General features: G+C 53.8%; 1 protein-coding gene across 1 annotated transcript; it reads right to left on the bottom strand.

Annotated features, from left to right (window-relative positions):
• Window positions 1–10,320: 10,320 nt before the first annotated feature.
• On the bottom strand, window positions 10,321–17,440 carry LHX3 (LIM homeobox 3). Its single transcript, XM_059486487.1, has 6 exons — window positions 17,336–17,440; window positions 14,657–14,828; window positions 14,280–14,482; window positions 13,990–14,141; window positions 13,729–13,900; window positions 10,321–11,860 (listed from the first exon to the last, which is right to left on the bottom strand). Exons 1-6 carry the CDS (start codon window positions 17,403–17,405, stop codon window positions 11,442–11,444), a joined length of 1,188 nt encoding a protein of 395 aa, XP_059342470.1. The 5' UTR covers window positions 17,406–17,440; the 3' UTR covers window positions 10,321–11,441.
• Between the last annotated feature and the right edge of the window lie 1,900 nt (window positions 17,441–19,340).

Below are 19,340 nucleotides of genomic sequence, written 5' to 3'. Positions count from 1 at the left end.
CAATTGCTTTTTAGTGTCTTGTGGTTACAGACTTACACTTCATTTAAAAAAATCTAGTCAAGAACCAGGAGGTAACTGGTAACTCAGTGGTCCCTGGGTGGTTTGGAAAGCAGCTTTAACCCTCTGGTTCTGCTTGTGACAATCTAGCCAGGGATGGTCATAAGCCAAGGAGGAGGTAAGCTTCATCCAGAGTTATTACAGTTATTTTAGTCCCTGAAACCAGGACTAACTGGTTATCTCAGTCCCTGAAACTGGGATCTCTGCACCTGCTAAGCAAAGTTTCCCTCTCTGAGACCACACAAGCCAGGTCTGCCTGCTGCCAGGACACCCTGGGGTTGCCTTGAACCTGGCAGTGCCCCAGGGAAAGTCTCTAAATTGGGAATTGCTGTTTCTCCTTCCCAAATATTCCAAGCAGTTTATCACTCCTGATAAACCCAGCTGCAGGGACTGTGTGCCTCTGAAGCTGCTGTATGGGAATGTCATGTGCCAGATTCTCGAGAGGAAATCATCCCCGAACACAGGAGCAAGGATGCTGCTTCCTCCAGGCTGCTGTGGTGTTGTCCTGGTATCCAGAATTTAACTCTGCCAAAGTCACATCATATTTGATAGGTATTGACAACCAATGTGTTAAAGCTGCTTTCATCTAAATTCTCTCTAATTTAGACCTCTAATGTCAAGAGAATGTAAACATTGCTAAAAACACCAGTAACATAAATAATTATCTCAACTTTGGAGGGAGCTTTTCTCTAATGAGAACAGAATGAAAGTGGAGGAAATAAACCAATGAGACTTTCCAACTGAATTTTAAACTGCAAATACCTGCTGCTGTAACATGTGGCAAGAGAACAGCTACGATTATTACATTTTTCCCTGTGTTTATTTGGGATTGGAGCTTGGGATACATAGAGAGTGTTCTGATTACCTCCTGGGCATTCTAGAGCTACCCCTGTTAACTAACCTGCATTATTTTTCCAGAGAGAGGAATAACTGTGTGATCCTGTCTCTAACTGTCCAGGGAGATGTTTTATTCCTGCTGCTAAAGACAGAAGCCAAACCCATCTGGGGTGTAACACTGCCACAGTCAGAGTTCAAGCACTTCTTTTCACATTCTCCATTCTCACTGCTTTTTTTTCCCTCCTCCCTCATTCATCATCCCTGCCCACACCCTCTCACCAGTCCCCAGTGCCTTCTTCCCACTGGGAAATCTCTCAGGGGCTCAGAGCAAGTTGTTCCCCAGGCACCTGCAGCCCCCACCCCACTCTCCCTGGGGATCTGGACACAAAACAGCCCCAGCCCACAGAGAGCTGCCCAAATCCCTCCCTCAGCCCCAGGGCAGCAGGAGCTTTGCCCACAGGGAATGTTTGTTTATGATGTTTTCACACTACAATGTGCCAATCAACGAGCTTGATCCACATTTGAGGTTTTTCTCAGGTTTCCTTGTTTGTTTTTTGGTTGTACTTGCTGGGTATTTGAGCTGCTTCAGCTCTGCCCCAAGCTTTTGTACTGCAATAAGAAAAATTCACTTTATATCACCACTTGCAAACCAAATCTCAATATTAATTTAGATTTAATAGAACTATTGCTGATTAAATAATTACTCATTGATTGTAATAGTGAATTGGGGGTTACTGAACTTGAGAAAAGAGCCTTTAAGCACTCAGATTGCAGCAGTGAAGCTGTTCTGCCCAGCAGGGCTGGTGACCTGTTCATGAGTGGGCACAAAGCCAAGCAGGGTGAGGAGCTTTGGGACTCTCCCCCAGCAGCTGCTCCCTTCCCCAAGTCTGTATTCAATAAATCAGTGATGGATGGGTCTGTCAGGTGGGCACAGCCCTAAAGAACACCCCTGAATTCTGTGGAATGGCTCTGGGGACGCTCCCAGGAATGGAGTTTGGCCCTTCCAAATGAGCATTCCAGGCTGAGGAGGGGTCCCTGCACCAGGGTGGGCTGGGATGTTCCTGCAGCCCGTGGGGAGCACAACCCCCTCTGCTCAGGGAGGGACACACGAGGCTTTAGTTCTGCTGCAAATCAAACGAATGACATGGATTTGTGGCCTATCATCTTGACAGCCTCCTTTAAACTGCTTATTTTAAAACAGGATAAACAGAGGATTAATAACCTTGCAGAACACAGAGAGCCTGGTTCCTCCCAGGGAAGCCTCTGTAACATCCCTCCCCAGCAGCTGGGCAAGGATCTCACCCCCTCCTGCCCTGCACCCTGGAAATTGTGTCCCCAGGAGTGAGCTGTGTCCCCCTCAGCCTGCAAAAAGAATTCAGGATACGCCCCTGATTCAGTTATAGGAATCAGGCGATACTGAAAGATGGTTTTCCTCTGCACTGCTTGATTTAGGAGGGAAGAGGTCAAAATAAAATCACTTCAAGGCCAACTCGTGTTCCCACACTAAGGAACAGTCTGTTCCCCCCACCCCTCATTCAAGCTGGATAGAAGTGATCTTCCAAAATGTTCTTGCAAGTTAAAGCTGTTGCAAAATTCACAGATTCCTTCCAATAAACACAAACACACTTGTGTTTACAAGTGAGTAACTCCACAGAGCAGCACAGGGGGGATTTTATCCAAGTCCTCCTGTCCCTCAGTCACTTCAGGGCAGATTTTCCACCCGTTGCTGCTGTCCAGCCCCACAGAGCCTGTGGGTGAGCAGGGAACACCAGCAAGGTCCCTTTCACACTTCTGCCAGACCTTGCTGACTTGAAAATGCCACATTTGCAGCAAAGCAGCAGCACATCTAATAAATCACATCTGTACACTGCTTTATTCACAGGCACTGACAGTTTAGGATTGACGACACCCAGGGCAACCTAATGTCAAGCACTCCTAATGAAAACTATCCCATTTTGCTCCAGTAGCAGCAGCTGCCAACAGACATAATCTACTGGCATATGGAGAAGGCCATGCTAATCCCTGCAAGGTCATTAACAAGAGGGTGAAAATTACATGCAAAGCACCAGCTGTGGCATCCCCGCTGCCTCACACTTGCTGTAGCAGGGGCAACAGAGGTGAAAAATGTGGCAATGTCTGGGCAGGCCAAGAGTTGTGGTGGAGCAGAGCTATTTCCCTCCCTCCCATCCTTCCTCAAAGCAGGGGTCAGTGCTGCTGAAATTCTTCCTGTGAAAGGAGCTGGGAGACTTTCAGGTGTCACAATCTGCAGTGGCTCAAGGAGAGAAGAGCTGCAGGATGGCTGGAGCTCACAGGACAACAAGGTCTTGGCTCCCCTTGGCACAAAGGGGGGAGCAGTGTCCCACCTTCCCAACAGCTGACACCGCTGGCCTCCGTGGAACAGGTGCAAAAAGCATCTTCACACCTTTCCAAGCAAATCCAAGCAGATGTGGTGCCTGGGGAATGGTTTAGTGGTGGATCTGGGACTTGATGGTCCTAAAAACCTTTTTTTTTCTCCTATATAGCATAGAATTCCAAATGTCTTCCCAGCAGTGAGGAGCAGCATTGCACATGGACAAAGGGAAGCAAAGCCTCCAACATCTTTTTCCTCCAACCCCTAATCCACAAATAAGGCCCCTGTACCTCCAAGCACACCTCAGGTTTGTACATTTTAACATTTATGTGCTTCCATAATCCCAAACTCACCCCCAACGTTTATGTGCTTCCATAATCCCAAACTCACTCCCAGAGGATCTCACCCCCATATTTCCATGGGAATTCAGGATCTCAGTTTGTCTTTCCGTTAAATTGCACAAACATTTTTATAAGCCATAAATCAAAAAGTCTGTTAAAACCCCTCAGCAATGACTACCTGAAACAAATCTTTTCCCATTTAAATCCCAGCCTGCATAACGATCAATCCCACAAACCCCTAATTGTTAGCATTACTTTGGGTAATGTTTAAAAACATTAATTTCAAAAAATGTAATAGGAAAAAAGCTCTTTAAATCGGCAAAAAGATAAATGGTCTTGAGCAGCATGACCTTTCCCCATACCACAGTGACATTGAATCATTTTAAAGTTATTTACATTTTCATTCTTCCCTGGAAAAACGTTGACAAGGCTTTCAGGGGCCATAATGGATACGCAGTAACATCTGTGGGAAGTGTGGCTGCATCAAGAGTCCTTCCTCGATTCCTCCTCACACAAACCAGCCTTAATTAATAGTGGAGAGGTGATTCCAGAGTGAGCTGTGGGAGCTCTCCAAGATCTAGGAGAGGTTTAACCACCATGGTCTCCCTGCCTCGAGCCCATGTCCCTTCAACTCTGCTTTTGCAAGGTGGATTTGGCTCCTGATCCCCATCAGGCTGCAGGCTGGGCTGAGACAGCACAAAAACACCTGAGATAAATCCTGGCTTTTCTTTCCAATCTGTAGTAGAACACCCCCCTGGCAGCTGCCTGGGCAGAGGCTGTGTCAGGGTGGGCACACACTGTCCCCAACACACAAACACACCAAAAGTGCTGCTGCAGACACCTGTGACCCCAGCAAGCCCAGGGTGGGATAAAGTTTGGCACCTCCCCTGCACTAATTCCCAGCAGGAGCAGGGACAGGCTTAAGAAAAATGAAGAGAACTCTCATTTCCCTTCCTCCATCCTCTGCTGAGCTTTGGAAAGTAAAACATCTACCCTGGTGGAAGCAGGAGGTGACTCCTGTCCCCATAAAGCAAGCTGGGGTGGTGGGGCCAGACTCAGCCCTGCCTCAGGAGCCTCTGCAGCTTTCCTGGATATTCCAGCAGCCTCCCCTGCCATTCCTGCTGCCCATTCCAGCCCAGGCCCTGCAGCCACAGCAACTCGAGCCCTGCTTGGCTTCCTCCAATATTCATGACAAGTAAAGTGTCAGCCCCCAGGGGCACCAGGGGATCGTATTGCAGTGCCCAGAGGGGTGACACAGGCTCACCTGGGCTCCAGGGTCATGCAAGGGACCAGGGACAAGTCCTGTGCCACACGGACAGACTGCAAATGCCTGAGCTGCTGCTTTGGTGTTGTTTTGGTGGCAGCTCCTGCTAATGCTGGCACTGAGGGGTGGCTCAGGACTCGCTGCATCCCTGTGCTTGGTCCAAACACTTCAACTCACACACAGGACATGATCCTCATGTTGAAGAGGGACAGAAATATCCCACCTGATCAAAGCATGTCAATTAGTGTTCATCTAAGTTAACGAGATGCTTCAACTAACACAAGGGAATTTATTTCAGAACATAATGGTTTTTCTGTTGGCAAATGTAGTGATAAAAACCTGCACAAATCTGTATTTCAATGGAGCTGGGCTGCAGGCTGGCTCCAGACTGGCTCAGGGTGGCTGTGCTGCCCTGGCGCTGTGGCATGGCAAATATCAGCATCCACAATTAGCATGCAGCTTATTAATCCCTGCAAATAAATGAGCCTGGTCCTCCCGTCCAGAAAAACACTTGGGGGACCAATTCTTTATTTCTGAGTGTATGATTAGTACAAATTAAAACCAGAATAAGTTTTAATTTTGCCACATCAGACAGGTTCATCAAAACACTCTTAACCCCAAGAGTCAGATCCCAATAAAGGCATAACAAGGGGATGTTTCAACTAGAATGATTAGGATAGTCCAGGAAAATTAATTTTGAAGTTCATGGCAGCCTCCTGTCAGAAACAGGCCACAGTGAGGAGGGAACGTTCAGGAAATGAAAATGAAAAGGCTGTGCTAAGTACTGCTGGTGGCAAGGAGCAGGCAGGACCTGGCTCTGCTCCTTCTCAAACACTCTCAAAAAAGAATCACATCCTATGAAGCCAATTCAACATGATACCCTCAACAACTGGAGCCCAATTCCCAAATACAGAGCCCAGCTGCCCAAACCCTCCCTCATTTACTGAGGGCTCCCCATGGCTCTGATTTGGGCTGCTCAGAGCCATTGGAGCAGGTGCTGGTTTTGGATTATTTTTTTTTGGGGGGGGGTTTCTATTTGTGAAAAGAATCAGGAGTCCTCCTTATCTGTTTCATTTATGGTCCACACAAATTCCAAGACAAACGCTGGGGAAACACCAAGCACTATATCCCAAGATGAAATCAATCCCACACCTCATAATTTTGCGACCATCTTTCCCAAACACAACCAGCAGAACTGACCTTCAATCCAGAGGGAAGACTCAATCCCAGATCCTACATGGCCAACAGAGAGTGACTCCGTGATTGTTGAGAAAAATTAGGAATCAGCAAGGACACAGCCCTGGATGAGGGAGCCAGGAGCCATTAAATAATTCCCCTCTGGCCTCACCTGCAGTGCCCAGGCGGGCCTTGGTGAGGCCCATCCCTTTTTCCAGGCGGATTTGGGGAAATCAGCTGTTTCAAGGGGAAATCAGCTGTTTCAAGTGGAAATCAGCCTTCCACCCCAAGCCCTGGAAGCCCTGTGTGGGTGTCTGTGGGAGGGAGGCCCTGTCCCTGCACTTTTCCCTCCTGTGCTTTGCAGTCCTGCTCCCTGCCCTGATTTACCCCATCACAGTGAGGGGAGCCCAGCCTTGCACCCCATCCCTGCTGTTCATGAGTGTTCCATTGGGCTGCTTCCATGGATTGAGAACAACATCCTCCCTGGGCAAAGCAGAAGTGATTCCTGAATTAATTTAGATTTCCCGCTGCCTTGTTAGACCAGCTGGATATGGCACGCTTCATCTTCCCTGCAAACAGTGCCGCCCTCCCTGGGGGACACTCAGCACTTTATAAACCTGTCAAGCCCTTAAAGCCGCTGACCGTGAGGCTTCACAACAAAACCTGGGGAGGTTTATGGCCACACACACACACAGCCAGCCCCAGAGAGGAGCTCCAGCCCGGCTGGGACTGAGGGGATGTTGTTTTGTGCTGTGCTTTCATTTAAAAGCAAGCAAACAAAAAAAAGGGGGGAAAAAAAAAAAAAAAGCGCTGCATGATTTATTTTAAAGCATCCAAACTGCTGCAGCCTGCAGTGCTTGGAGAGCGTGTGTATATACATGGGGAATGGGAGATTGTCTCCAAAGTCATTTGCATTCATTCCCCTCTCCTCCTCCTCCATGCAGGGAGTGTTTTTAAAAGGCCTTATCCTGCAAAGGGCTGAATTCCTGCAACTTGTGCAGAAATCTGACTTTGGGGTGAAGAGCACCTGATCGAGCTGGTTTTTATTTAGGAAACATTGTCCTGCCAGTTCCCCCCTCCAGTGCTAATTTAGTTCTCTACTCCTCTTAGACAAGCTTCATAATTTTTTTTTTTTTTTACACAAACAACATTTTCCAGCATCTCTGTGACCCCTCAGGCCGAGCATCCCCCGAGCTCTCCGGGCCGGCGATGCCGGGGGACGCCCGAGGATGCTCCCGCTGTCCAGGGCTGAGCCCTTCCCTGCAGCACAGGGGATTTGGGCTCCAGGCTCGGTCCCCGGGGCCGTGCTCAGCTGCCTGTCCCCAGCAGGAGGGGCTGTCCCCTCCCGGCCGCTCCGCTGTCCCTCGCTGTCCCCTCCCGGCCGTTTGCTCAGCCTGACAAGTCGGCATCTGACGGAGCCGCTGCCGTTTGGGTCCCTCAGGGATTATAAGATGACTGCAGCAGGTCCCAGCTATTCTCTGCAGGCCGGCATGTTGTTGCTTCATTAAACGCCAAATTGTTACATTAATTCTAACTGCCCTGTAGAGATGTAGCTGTCAGGAATGATTTACTCGCCTCCAGCTGACTCGGAGCCTTTTTGCAGGCTCTGCAGAGGCACTGGGAGAGGCCAGGGCCTGGGTGGGAGTGGGATGCAGGATTGTGTCCAGCCTGACGCTGGCCCTGCTCTCCCTGGACACACAGGGACACTCTTCAGGCCTCGGTGGAAGAAGAACTAGGGAGCTAAAAATGGTGTGGAATTTGGTTTTGCTGATCTGTGGGCAGCTGGTGATGAAGTTTCCTGTTGACAGACAGCATCTTTGCTGGAATATTTACTGAGACCAAATCCCTGGGACTCTTTCTTGTGCTAGCCAGCAGCTCTGCCTGCACTGCAGGAGGAAGATCTGGAGGTTTTCCTACTTTGTTCCTGAGGATTTGGGCAGGGGGAGGTGAGGTGGACATGAGGGTGGAGAGAACACCTCTGCTCAGATGCTCTGATACATCTGGGAGAAGCCACCAGAGGGACCTGAGGATGAGCTGGCCATGTCCACCTTCCCTGCTCCCTGTGGATGAGGGGTTTCACCTGGCCCACACCCCCAAAAGGGAACTGAGGTCCCCAAGCTCTGTGCCCAAGCCCTTGGTGCCCTTTTGTCACCTCCTCCCCTGGATCAGACTGGGTAGGAGAGGAGGTGTCTGTCCCCTGTCATGAGGGATTTGGTTTCATTGGCCTCACATGGGAAAGCCAAATAAGAAAAAAATAAGCTGCTTTTACTATTTGGCATAAAACCTAAACATTTCTGTAGGGAACGCAAGTTTAGGCACAAAGGTGAAGATGCTGTTTGGGGAAAAAAAAAAAAAAGGAAAAGGAAAAGGTGGACTTTCCTCATTGAGGAGACAAAAAATTTCCTGCCTCCCATGTCATACACTGATGGAAATCAGTGGAGGCTGTAAAGCCACCTGCAAATTGAGCAGTGCAAACCTCCTCTTCCTCACTCTGCCTGGGTTTTACAAGCTGCCAGTCAGTTGGACAGTGTTAGTTTTATTTGCCTCCTTCAAATTGGTTTTCTTTTTAATGGGAAGAAAGCATTTATATTAATGGAAGCCTTGAGCCTCGGCCCTGAAAGGAGAGGCTGAAATGCAATCCCTGAATTTGAGCTCAGGACACTCAGAGCTCCTCTCCCTGTTCAGAGCAGCACAAGCACCAACAACTTCCAGCCCCGTTCTGCCTTTCTGAGCAAAGCACAAAGGCAGGGGGAGATTTGCATTTCTTCCTTTCTTAAATTCAGCCATCCCCTGGGAATTCCTGGGGGCAGAGGAACAGCAGCACCCGTTATTTACTGGGAGGGAAACAATGAGAAAAATATCTATAAGACACAGGTTTGATTACTACAGTTATTAGACTGTTTTTATAACAACAGAATTATCCTAAAACCTGCTGCATTTCTATCTTTCTGTTGTTATTTCTTAATTTTTATGAAATAAAAGTATTTCAAAGTATTTTTTAATATTTCTATGAATATATTATGAATACTTGAACTGCCAAAATATTTTGATGCAAAACACCTTCCCAAATTTGGTGAGGGCATTTCTAGACACAGAATTCTTGAAAATACAAACTCTTCTTTTCTCTTTCAGTGAAGTTCTGCAATCTGCTTGTTTTAAATTCCACAGTTTTCTATTTACTCCATAAATTTCCTTAAGAAATGTCCCTGTGATGTAACTACAGGCAGCAACAGTTGTCTCTTTATTATTCACTTCTGGAGAAGGAAGGAAAAGCTGCCAAGCCCAGCTCTGGACTCAGGTGCTCACAACTGAAGGAAACAAATTTTTTTTGAGATTTCTCCTGTCCCTGCTATGGCTCTCAGAATGAATCTCCTGGAGAGAAAAAGGGAATTTCTCTATTGGGTGAGCAATTCTTCCCTAAAGCCGTGCCCATGGACCTGCTCTGCTTTGGGCAGGCTCCTTGTGCTCCCTGAGAGCAGAACCTGGAGGGAAAGGCAGGAGGGGGCGATGGGCATCACGGGCAGCACAACCCCCAAACCACCCAGCAGTGCCACGAGTCCTTTAGAAAAGGTGAGGAATAAAATCTGGGATGTTCCAGGTGTGCCCCGGGGCACAGGGGCTGTGCCAGGCACTGGCGGCCTCCAAGGGCATATCAGTGGAAAATATCAGTGCAAATATTCCCTGAAGTCCCAGGGCAGCGAGGACCTCAGAGCCCACGTGTGTTAAAAAGTGTCTGTCCTCAGATCCTCGAACCAGAGAGCTCAGCACAGCCTGCACTGTGCCCCCAGCAGTGTGGCCACAGACACGTGGATGTGTGTGCTTGTCTGGATATATATTTGTGTGTAAATACACATATACATATATATATATGTGTTTGGTCAAACTGACTCCCTTAGGAATTTTTCCCTTTCTTTCTGATCGAAATATTTCCATATCTGTGTTTCACGTCCACAACTTTCTGCAGACAGCCAGCATCAGACTCTATTTCCATCGGCCATCAGCTTTGCCACAAATGCTGAAAAAGAACAATATCCCATCAAAAATATGATCAAAGCCAGAGCAATCCTGTTCAGATCTCCCAAGGACTGCTACCTCCCATGTCCTCATTTTTTTTTGTTCCAAAGCATTTCTATATCAGTGGGTTTGCTCCTCTGTTGGAAGGGAATATTTCAACACTTTGTTCAATCATGGCATCAAGTTTTAAGTGTTTTTAGTTTTTCAGGTTTTTTATTCACTGATATTGATGTGAATTTAGCAAAAGACTATGTAAAGTTTAGCTGACAAATTTATTTGTAACCTTGAAGTATTTGATCATCAGAGAGAGAGCGAGAATATAAATAAAAGACACTGGACATCCACATAATCTACAGTTAATTCCATAATTTTTACAGATAACAATATACACACTGTCTTGCCTTTCCTCACAATCAGCTTGCACAATATCTGTGGAAATACACAAATGCCTGGAGCAGGGACCTGTCCCCAGGGAAGGGGCTGCTCACTCCAGCAGTGCCTGGGGAAGGGCTCATTTTAAACCCGGCCCCCCGAGAAGGTTTTTGGCAACAAGACATCAGGGTGATTTTTGAGACACTTTGCAGTAAAACTGATACAAAGAAATTTCAAGGAAAAGCATAAGATCCACAACCCAGATCCACCACCGGTGTCCCTGGGTCAAGAAAATTCACCTCTTGACCTCGTGATGAACGTGGAATTACTTGGTAATAAATACATCTATTCACGGTTTAATGCTTATACGGAAGAGTCAACCTAGCAAGCTACAAATTAAAAAGGGGAGAAGCAGAATTAACATATGATTTTCATTTTACAAAGGAAAAGGGCTGTTGATAAATGATTGGCATATTAAAGAGCATTTTGTTTTAGAAAAGATAATGTAAATTCAAATAAAACAAAACATACCGCATTGGTGCGCTTTTAAAAAATCTGTTGGAAGAACAGAGAAGTTTCCTACCATGGATTTCTGAAGTGATTCACTATGAACATTTCTCCTATAGAAATATAGACATTGTCACACCTTTCACCGTGGATGAGGATTTTATTTTCCCTTAAAAATGTTTTGGTGTGGATGGGTGACGGAGCAAGTCCTCGCTTTGGAGAATGCACCGACAACAAAACGCAAAATACCTCATATCAAATCTGTAAAGCACAAGTCCTGGTGTTTGGTAAAGACACGAGATTCAGTTTGGTTGGGACGCTCTGGGTGCCAATGGCTGCAGTGCCAGGGCCTTTGTCCATCATCATCATCATCATCACCATCATGCCAGGCTCATCTCCGAAATCCCCTCTGCTCCCTCCGTGTCACGGCACTCACGGCCGTCCCTCTGTCCTTTCCAAGAGCAGGTGACATTTCACAGCACCGAGTCCTTTCCCTTCCCACTGCCCGGGGTTGGCCCCTGTATCAAAACTGAGCGTGGTCGACCTCATCGAGCCAGGAGGCCGGGCTGGCCGGGAAATCGGGGTACCCGCCGCTGCTGCCCGTGGAGAGGTCGGAGCTCGGTCCATTCCCGGCCAGGACCCTCATGGGCTGGGGCACCCCTGCTCCGCTCTGTCCCATGATGGCCAGGCCGCTGTCGGGGTACACCAGGCTGGAGATTAAGGGCTGGTGGCCTGGCAGGGCCTGCAGGGCCGCGGGGGACGGGGGGATGCCGTAGGGGCTGCTGGAGCGCAGCTCGTGGAACGGCTCCGGGGCCGGGATGGCGCCGTGCTCCAGGGCAAAGCTCCCGTTGGTGCCCGCCTGCCGCCCCAGCGCCGGCGAGGCTTCGCTCAGCGCGCTGTAAATCCCGTTGGAATGGCTCATTTCCGACATGGAGGGCTCATCTGCAAGGGAAAGGGACTGGATTTACTGGAGGAGCACTGGGCACCCAGGAACTCCTGCAGAACCTGGTATAAATAGATTAAAAGGATGGGAGCTGAGCAGTCACGCTCTTCATCTTGTAAGTCCTTATTATTCCCATCCTTGTTGATAAATCTTCATAGGCAGCCATGGAATTAAATTTTTTTCTGAGTACAAACATCTAATATGTCTAGGATTTTAAAAATATGCATGAAAAGTACATATTAAAATATAAGACTGTGATTTAAAAATAATTCTTTAAAGGCTAAGTGAATGTCTTCCACCTTTTGTTTTGTTTCAATGTCTTTCCACCTTTTGTTTCTATTTGGTTTTGAGATTTTTCTTGAATTTTGTTATCACTTTTAGGAGCTACCTGAACCAGATAAATGCAAGATACATTCCCCATTACTCAGGAAAAAAGATATTAAATTATTTGTCTGCTCAGAAACAGGCTAATGAAACCTGGAACACAGGAACACAGAATGTATTTTTGTGGCTTAAAAACACTCCTGAAAAACGAACAATATTTTTAAAGTTCCCAGCAAAAATTGTTTGTATTTGTTAGGGGCTTTACGGACAGTGAGAGCTGCTCTGTTGCCGGGGATACAAACCTGTTTGTGGCATCGAGCTCTCAATAATTGTTTGACATTTTTTAGTTATTATTTATGGACTATTCATATTTAATGAGCTGATACACAGTGTGCATAAACAGACTGAAAATCAAACAGTTTTTAGGAGCACAGGAGAGGAGCTGAGATGAAAAAGCGTGTGTTTATAAATACACAGTCTGTGTAGATATTTACAGAGGTTTGCATTTCAGTTTCTCTCCCATTCCTAAAAACGATACAAAAATTTGGGATGGAGCTGGGATTGTGTAGAACAGGTTCCTGCAAATGTAACCCAGCCTGGGGCGCTGTCCTGGGCTTGTCACCAGAAATCGCGGCCCCAAAAAAGGGGACACTGCTGCAGAAGCTGCCTAACATGCACCAATTTGCTTTTTGCAGCACAGGAACAGCTCCCACAGGACTGAAGAGTTCTAGTGAGCAACTGCGCAAATAAAAGCATCCCTAAATAAGACTAAAAAAAAAAAAAAAAAAAAAAGACAACAAAAAAACCACCCAAAAAAAAAAACCCCAAAAAACCAAAAAACGCACTAATTTTCCCACAGACACATTCTGTGGTTCTGGGCTTCCCGATTTTCTATTTCAAGAATCCCTTGGAAAACCATGTCTGAGCAGCGGCTCTGACACCACAACGCTGCCCGGGGAGCTCTCCCTGGTCCTGCCGCAGCTTTGGGGCCCGGTCAGAGGAGGAGCGGAGCCTCCGGGCCCGGTCAGAGGCAGAGCGGAGCCTCCGGGCCCGGTCAGAGGAGGAGCGGAGCCTCCGGGCTCGGTCAGAGGCAGAGCGGAGCCCCCGGGCCCGGTCAGAGGCAGAGCGGAGCCCCCGGGCTCGGTCAGAGGCAGAGCGGAGCCCCCGGGCCCGGTCAGAGGCAGAGCGGAGCCCCCGGGCTCGGTCAGAGGCAGAGCGGAGCCCCCGGGCCCGGTCAGAGGCAGAGCGGAGCCCCCGGGCCCGGTCAGAGGAGGAGCGGAGCCCCCGGGCCCGGTCAGAGGAGGAGCGGAACCTCCCCCGCCGCTCTCCGGCCCGGCCGCCCCTCGTTGCCCCGGCTCCGGTTCTGCCCCACGGGGAATCCTCGTCTCTGCCCCTTTCCCCCCTCTCCCGCTGTTTCACCCTCTGTTTTACTGCCGCAAATTCCGACCGCGGCCCCGAGGGGTGGAAGCAGCCGGGGCACGGCAGCAGCTTTGCGGGGAGGGCACAGCCCGGGCAAAGCCCGGCCGGGGCTGCGGGCACCGACCTGTGAAGGAAACCTCGGCGTCGCTGTCGGGCCCCTCCTCCTGGATGCTGTCCTTGTCGGACTTGGATGTCCCCCGGGATCGCTTCATGTTCCTGAAGTACTGCCCCCAGCGCTGCCTCCCCGCGTCCTTCTTTAGCCTTTTCTCCTTGGCCCGGCGGTTCTGGAACCAGACCTGCGAGCGGGGCCCGCGGGGAGCTCCGGGCCTGCGGGGCCGCTCCCCGCCCGCCGCCCCGGCCCGGCCCGCCCGTGCCCCGCTCTCACCTGCACCACCCGCATGTCCAGCCCCGTCTCCGACGAGAGCTGCTCCCGGACGTGCCGCGCCGGCTTGGGAGAGTTGTTATACGCGTTTTTGAGGGTCTCCAGCTGCTTGGCCGTGATGGTGGTGCGGGGCCTCTTGGCCGTAGACTCAGCCTCTGCCGGCACGGGGCGAGTTAGGGGTGAAGTTACACTGGACCCTCCCAGCACCCTCCCGCCCGCTGTGAGAGCCTGTCCCGGAGGGCAGGAGCGCCCCGGGCCGCCCTCGGGGGTGCAAGGGACGGGGCGAGGGGTACCTCTCTGCTTGGCCGTCTCGTAGTCCGCCTTGCAGACCAGCCTGCTGTCCTCCATGAGGTAGAACTCGTCGCCGGTGGCCAGCTGCCGCTTGCAGACGATGCAGGCGAAGCAGTGCAGGTGGTAAACGAAGTCCTGTGCCCGGCGCACCACCTGGGTCGGGGGGATGCCCTGCTGGCAGGCGGCACACTTCGTCCCGAAGCGCCTGAGCATGGGGGACAAGCGGCGCCGCTGAGCCGGGGGAGCCGGGCTCGGTCCCCGCCGGCCCCGGCGCTGTCCGCGGTGCTGCTCCCGGTGCCGCTGTCCCGGTGCTGAACCCCAAACGCGCCCGGCTGTGCCCCCAGCCCGGCCCGGCCGCCCCCCGGCCCTTCCCACGCACTTGAAGAAATCCTCCTTGCAGTAGACGCCGTCCCCGCGGCTGAAGCACTTCTCGGCCAGCTGCGTCTGGCAGTCGGAGCATTTCAGGCACTTGCTGTGCCAGTGCCGGTCCAGGACCTTGAGGATGAACCTGTCCACGATGTGCTGGTTGCAGCCGGCGCACAGCGGGATCTCTGCGGGGAGGGAGCCCCCGTCAGCCCCGATGGCCCCGCTGGTCCCTCCGCCTCCCCGACCGGCCCGGCCCGGCCCGCAGCCCCGGGGGTAGCCCGAGGAACAGCACGAGAAAAACCATTATTCGTTCAAATTCGTTATCGCGGCGTCGTGGAGAGCAGCGAACGCCCGGGCCGAGCACACTCCGGGAGAAGCGCCCGAGAGAACCGGGATAAACAAGAAGGGAAGTGATGGAAACGGAATTAACCCCCCGAGCGAGCCGCCGGCAAATCTGTAATTATCCCAGGCTCTTTTTCTTTTTCCTAAACTTCCAAAATTCACCTGCGGGCAACCCGAATGGAGTGGGGAAAGAATTACCAAAAATTAAAAGAATTGCACTGAAAATAAAAATGCAGCAGTCTTGTCCCGTCCCCCTCTAGATACCAACAGAGATTACACCAAAAAAAGATACAGATATGGAGAAATAGAGATATAAAAATAAACAGATACAGCAGATAGAGAACGAAATGTTCAGATATATAGACATAAATATATAGATTTCAGTATATAGGTATAGATAGAGATAAGTAAGTGGAAATATGGGTATGAGGTACATAAATACAGATATATCGGTGTAAATAGAGGCAGAGAGATGTATGACACCACTGTACAGGAACAGATGGGTACGGACACGAGAGTATTTCTATGTAAAGATAATTCTATGTAGATATAGAAGCTGGATCGCCGTGCACAGGGGTAAGAGGTGGAGGCGATAATCGTTATCCTGAACAATTCACCGCGTCCAAACAAACAACCCCAACAGCGGCAGCGCTGAAGGCAGCGGCCCCGGCCAGGACGGAGCTCCGGCAGCGGGCACGGTAGCACGGCACGGCCCGGCAATGTCCCGGTCCAGCCCGGTCCGCGGCTCTTACGCTGCATGGCGATCCGCGGCAGCTCCGCTCCCTCAGGCGGGCCGCGGGCTCTGGCGCATCTCCCGCGGGGCTCCGCCGGCCCCAGCCCCGTACCCGCCACCGGGAACCGCCGCTCTGCCCCCGCCGGGGCCCCCAAACCCGCGGCTGCCGTGCCCCGCTCCGGGCGCTGCCGCCCCCGCCCCGCCGGGGATTTAACTCGCTAGAGCGGGTTATTTTTAGACGCCGGGCCTCGCCGCCGGTGCCGCTCCGAAGCGCCGGGCAGGGAGGGCATCGCGGCCGGCGCGCTGTATTTAATCCCCCCCGCCCCCGGGGCCGGCCGCGCATCCCCTCCCGCCGCCCCTTCCCGGCTGCGCCCGGCGGGCGGGACGCGGCTCCGGGGCCCCGGTAACGAACCCGACGGGGCCGGCGGCGGGCGGGGGTCGCAGCGCCGGCCGCTGCCCCGAGCTCGTTGTGAGCCGCCAACCCCGGGATGTGCCCCCGGTCCGGGCAAAGCACCCCGCGGTTCGGCCCCCACGGCGGGGCGAATCCCCCGGGACCGGCGCTCGGCCACGGTAAGCGCCGCCGAGCCCTTCCCGCCGCCTCCCGGGCCCCGACGGAGCCCAGGACCGCGGGACCGTGAACGAGCGCCGTGTCCTGTGGGAAAACGGAATTTGCGCGTCCTTCGTTCCCCTGGGGGCTCGATTTCGGCGGCGTCTCTCTATCCCCGGGGAGCTCGAGCAGCTCCCGGTTGCCGGGTCAGAGGCGCAGCTGCCGCGCTGTGCGCACCGCGGAGAGCCCACCGGGACAGCCACGGAAAGCGAACCGGGGTAGGACCGAGGGCACAGAGCCGTTCACAGAGGCTGCCGGGCCGTGCTGTCGGTCCCGCTCACGGTGACACCTCTGTGCCCGCACACCGGCGGGGCCCCCGTCCCGGTTCGTCGTTGATTTGTTGTTTTTTTTTAAGCCACATCGACAGCTTTCGATTTTGGCGAGAACCAGGACAGCCCCGCTCCGCTGCCCCGAACCGAGCTCGGGCTTCCCCGTCGAGCCCCGGAGCCCCGGCCATGCCGGGGGAGCGCAGCCCGGTTCTCCCCGCCCCGCCAGGGCTGCTCCCGTTCGTTCAACGGGACGAAAAAACGTTTAAAAGCAGAATAAACGGAGTTTTTCTAAAAGTGGGGAAAAGCCGCGTGGGAGCCGGGCAGGGGGGCGCGGGGAGTCCCCGCAGCTGGAGGGAACCGTCGGGCAGCGGGGAGTCCCCGTTCCGTCCCTGTCCTCGTTGAGCGGGACCCGGGGCAGGAGCCGCCGCTCCGCCGGGCCGGGCTGGGCTCCCGTGAGCGCCGCTTTTCCCCGGGATCGACGGGGACCTGGAGCAGCGGCGGGGCCGTCAGCGAGGGGGGCTCTGATACCGGGGACGAGGCAGGAGAGAGAGAGCGCGGGACGGACCGGGACGGGCGGGACGGATCCCCCGATGCCGTCGGGCGGCCCTTCCCCGCAGCCAGCCCCGACCCGGCCCCGACGGTGCCCCCGGGACGCAGACGGAGCACGGCCGGGCCCGGGGCTCCCAGAGCAGCCGCCGCTGCCTCCGCGGGGGGACGCGGGGATCTGCGCGCCCCCCTCACCTGGGCTCCGCGGGAAGGGGCAGAGCTCCGCTGCCTTCTCGGAACCGGCGCGGACCCGCTCCAGCAGCATCGCGGCCTCCGTGGGCGCCGTCCGAAGCGCGCGGGTGGCTGCGGAGGAGTGGCGGAGCGGCGCGGAGGGGCGCAGGGAGCGGCGCGGGGCTGGGCGGAGCGGGGGGGGCGCGGGGGGGCGGGCCGGGGGCGGCACCGGGCCGCAGCTGGGCCGCGGTTCAGCGCCGGCCTCTTTAGCATCACAAAAGCGGCCGAGGGAGCGCTGGGCCCGCCGTCCCACGCGTGGCCGCCCCCGACGCGTGGGTTCGGGCTGCAGCCGCCGCCTTCGGGGGCAAAGCGGCCTCAGGACCCCTCACGTAGGGGGTGGGGGAGCCGCCGCCGTCGGGGGGAGCCCCCGCCCGGGCCCCGCTGCCCGCCGGCCGCCCCCGAGCCCTGATTTCGTTTGTCCCCGCCGTGCGGGGCTCCCCCGACGCCGCCCTCGGGCAGCGGGAGGGCTCTTCCCCGCCGCTAATTAATTAACGAACGCCGAGAGGTAGCGGTGCCTGAGCCGCGGGCAGCGGCGTGCGGCGGCCGCAGGAAGTTAATTGCGCTAATTGAGGACGGGGCGGACACGGACGGGGCTGTGTGTGCGGGGTTTCTGTGAGCGCGGCGGCCCCGGGGCTGTGCGGGAGCGCGGGGGGCCGGGCCGGGGTCTGACCGTACCCGCAGGTGTGGGGTGTGAAGTGTGGGGTGCCCGTGCCCGGAGCCTGTGCCTGCGCTCTGCCCCAATTTCTGTTGCCTTCCCGCGCGTGCGGAGCTGCCGGGGCCGTGTTTGTCCGGGCAGAGCCCCGTGCCTGTGTGCACCGCTTGCCGCAGGCAGCCGCAGCTGATAATTGTGGTTGTTACTGTGAGCCCGTTAATCCCCCGAATCCCTTTACCTCCTGCTCGCAGGGGATTACAAATTAATAAAAGCAGCTTAGGGGCGGGAGCCTCCAAACTCACATATGCTCCTGCCGGCGGCGGCACCGGGACTTTCGCCCGCTCCTGGGGGCGGCCGTGGAGCCCCCGGCGAGCCCCGGACCCCGAGGCACCGGCCCGGACCACCCTCATCTCCTCCGGGTCCTGCGGGGCCGGGTCGCGGCTGTCCCCGGGCTGGTTCCTCTGGCAGGGGACCGGATCCACTCTGCGGGACAGCTCAGCCCTGCGAGGCTGGGAAATGCAGGGGGACACTCTGGGGACCAGGACTGGGTCCCCAGATGAAGCACCCAGGAACGCCAGGCGGGGGCTGGGGTCCGGGTCCTGCCCGAGTGGGGTTGGTACCATGAGCAGCGACACCGGGTGGCACCAGCACCAGCACCTGGCCCTCCCCAGGGTTGTGAACATCTTCTGGGGACAGTGATGGCCACACGGTCCCTTTTAAGCCCGGTTTTTAAGTGGATTTTTAGTCTGAGCCTCTAAGGAAGCGCTTATAGCAAACCCACGTGTGGGGTGGTGACAGGGCAGGGATAGGGCAGCCATGGCCAAGCAGGAGGGAGGGCAGGGGCTGTGTCCCACCAGGACAGAGATCAGGGGCTGTGTCCCACCAGGACAGAGATCAGGGGCTGTGTCCCACCCAGGACAGAGATCAGGGGCTGTGTCCCATTCAGAGGGCAGGGGCTGTGACCCACCAGGACCATCAGAAGTTCCTGCCAGCCCCATGGTCTCTCATGCTGTGACATCCAGGACCCCACAAAAGCCCTTGTGCTGCTCTCCCTGCACACCCTCCTGTGCCCTCCTGCCCATGGCCTTCCTCACTTGGGCTTCTGCCATTAATTAAAAAAACAACCATTAATGAAAACCAACCCACTCAAGCATTTATTTATTCCTGGTTTATTTTCTCTTCCCTCCTTCAGATTCCCCAGCAGCTCCTGAGAAGTCTTGGCTTAAAAATACACCTCCCCAAGAGGATGGATCTGGTTTATCATGGACATGTTCGTGAGCTGTCCTGGCAATAGAGTTCAGCTGAAAACAATTTGCA

This window comes from Ammospiza nelsoni, chromosome 20, assembly GCF_027579445.1.
Source record: "Ammospiza nelsoni isolate bAmmNel1 chromosome 20, bAmmNel1.pri, whole genome shotgun sequence".
NCBI lineage: Eukaryota > Metazoa > Chordata > Aves > Passeriformes > Passerellidae > Ammospiza > Ammospiza nelsoni.
This window is presented reverse-complemented; position numbering and strand designations above follow the sequence as displayed.

Excerpts from the sequence above, each read along its gene's own strand:
- LHX3 (XM_059486487.1), bottom strand. The coding sequence starts at position 17,405 with ATGCTGCTGGAGCGGGTCCGCGCCGGTTCCGAGAAGGCAGCGGAGCTC. Across the intron at positions 14,829-17,335 it reads CCCCTTCCCGCGGAGCCCAG|AGATCCCGCTGTGCGCCGGC; the intron begins GTGAGGGGGGCG and ends CCCTCCCCGCAG. Across the intron at positions 14,483-14,656 it reads TGCAAGGAGGATTTCTTCAA|GCGCTTCGGGACGAAGTGTG; the intron begins GTGCGTGGGAAG and ends CCCCATGCTCAG.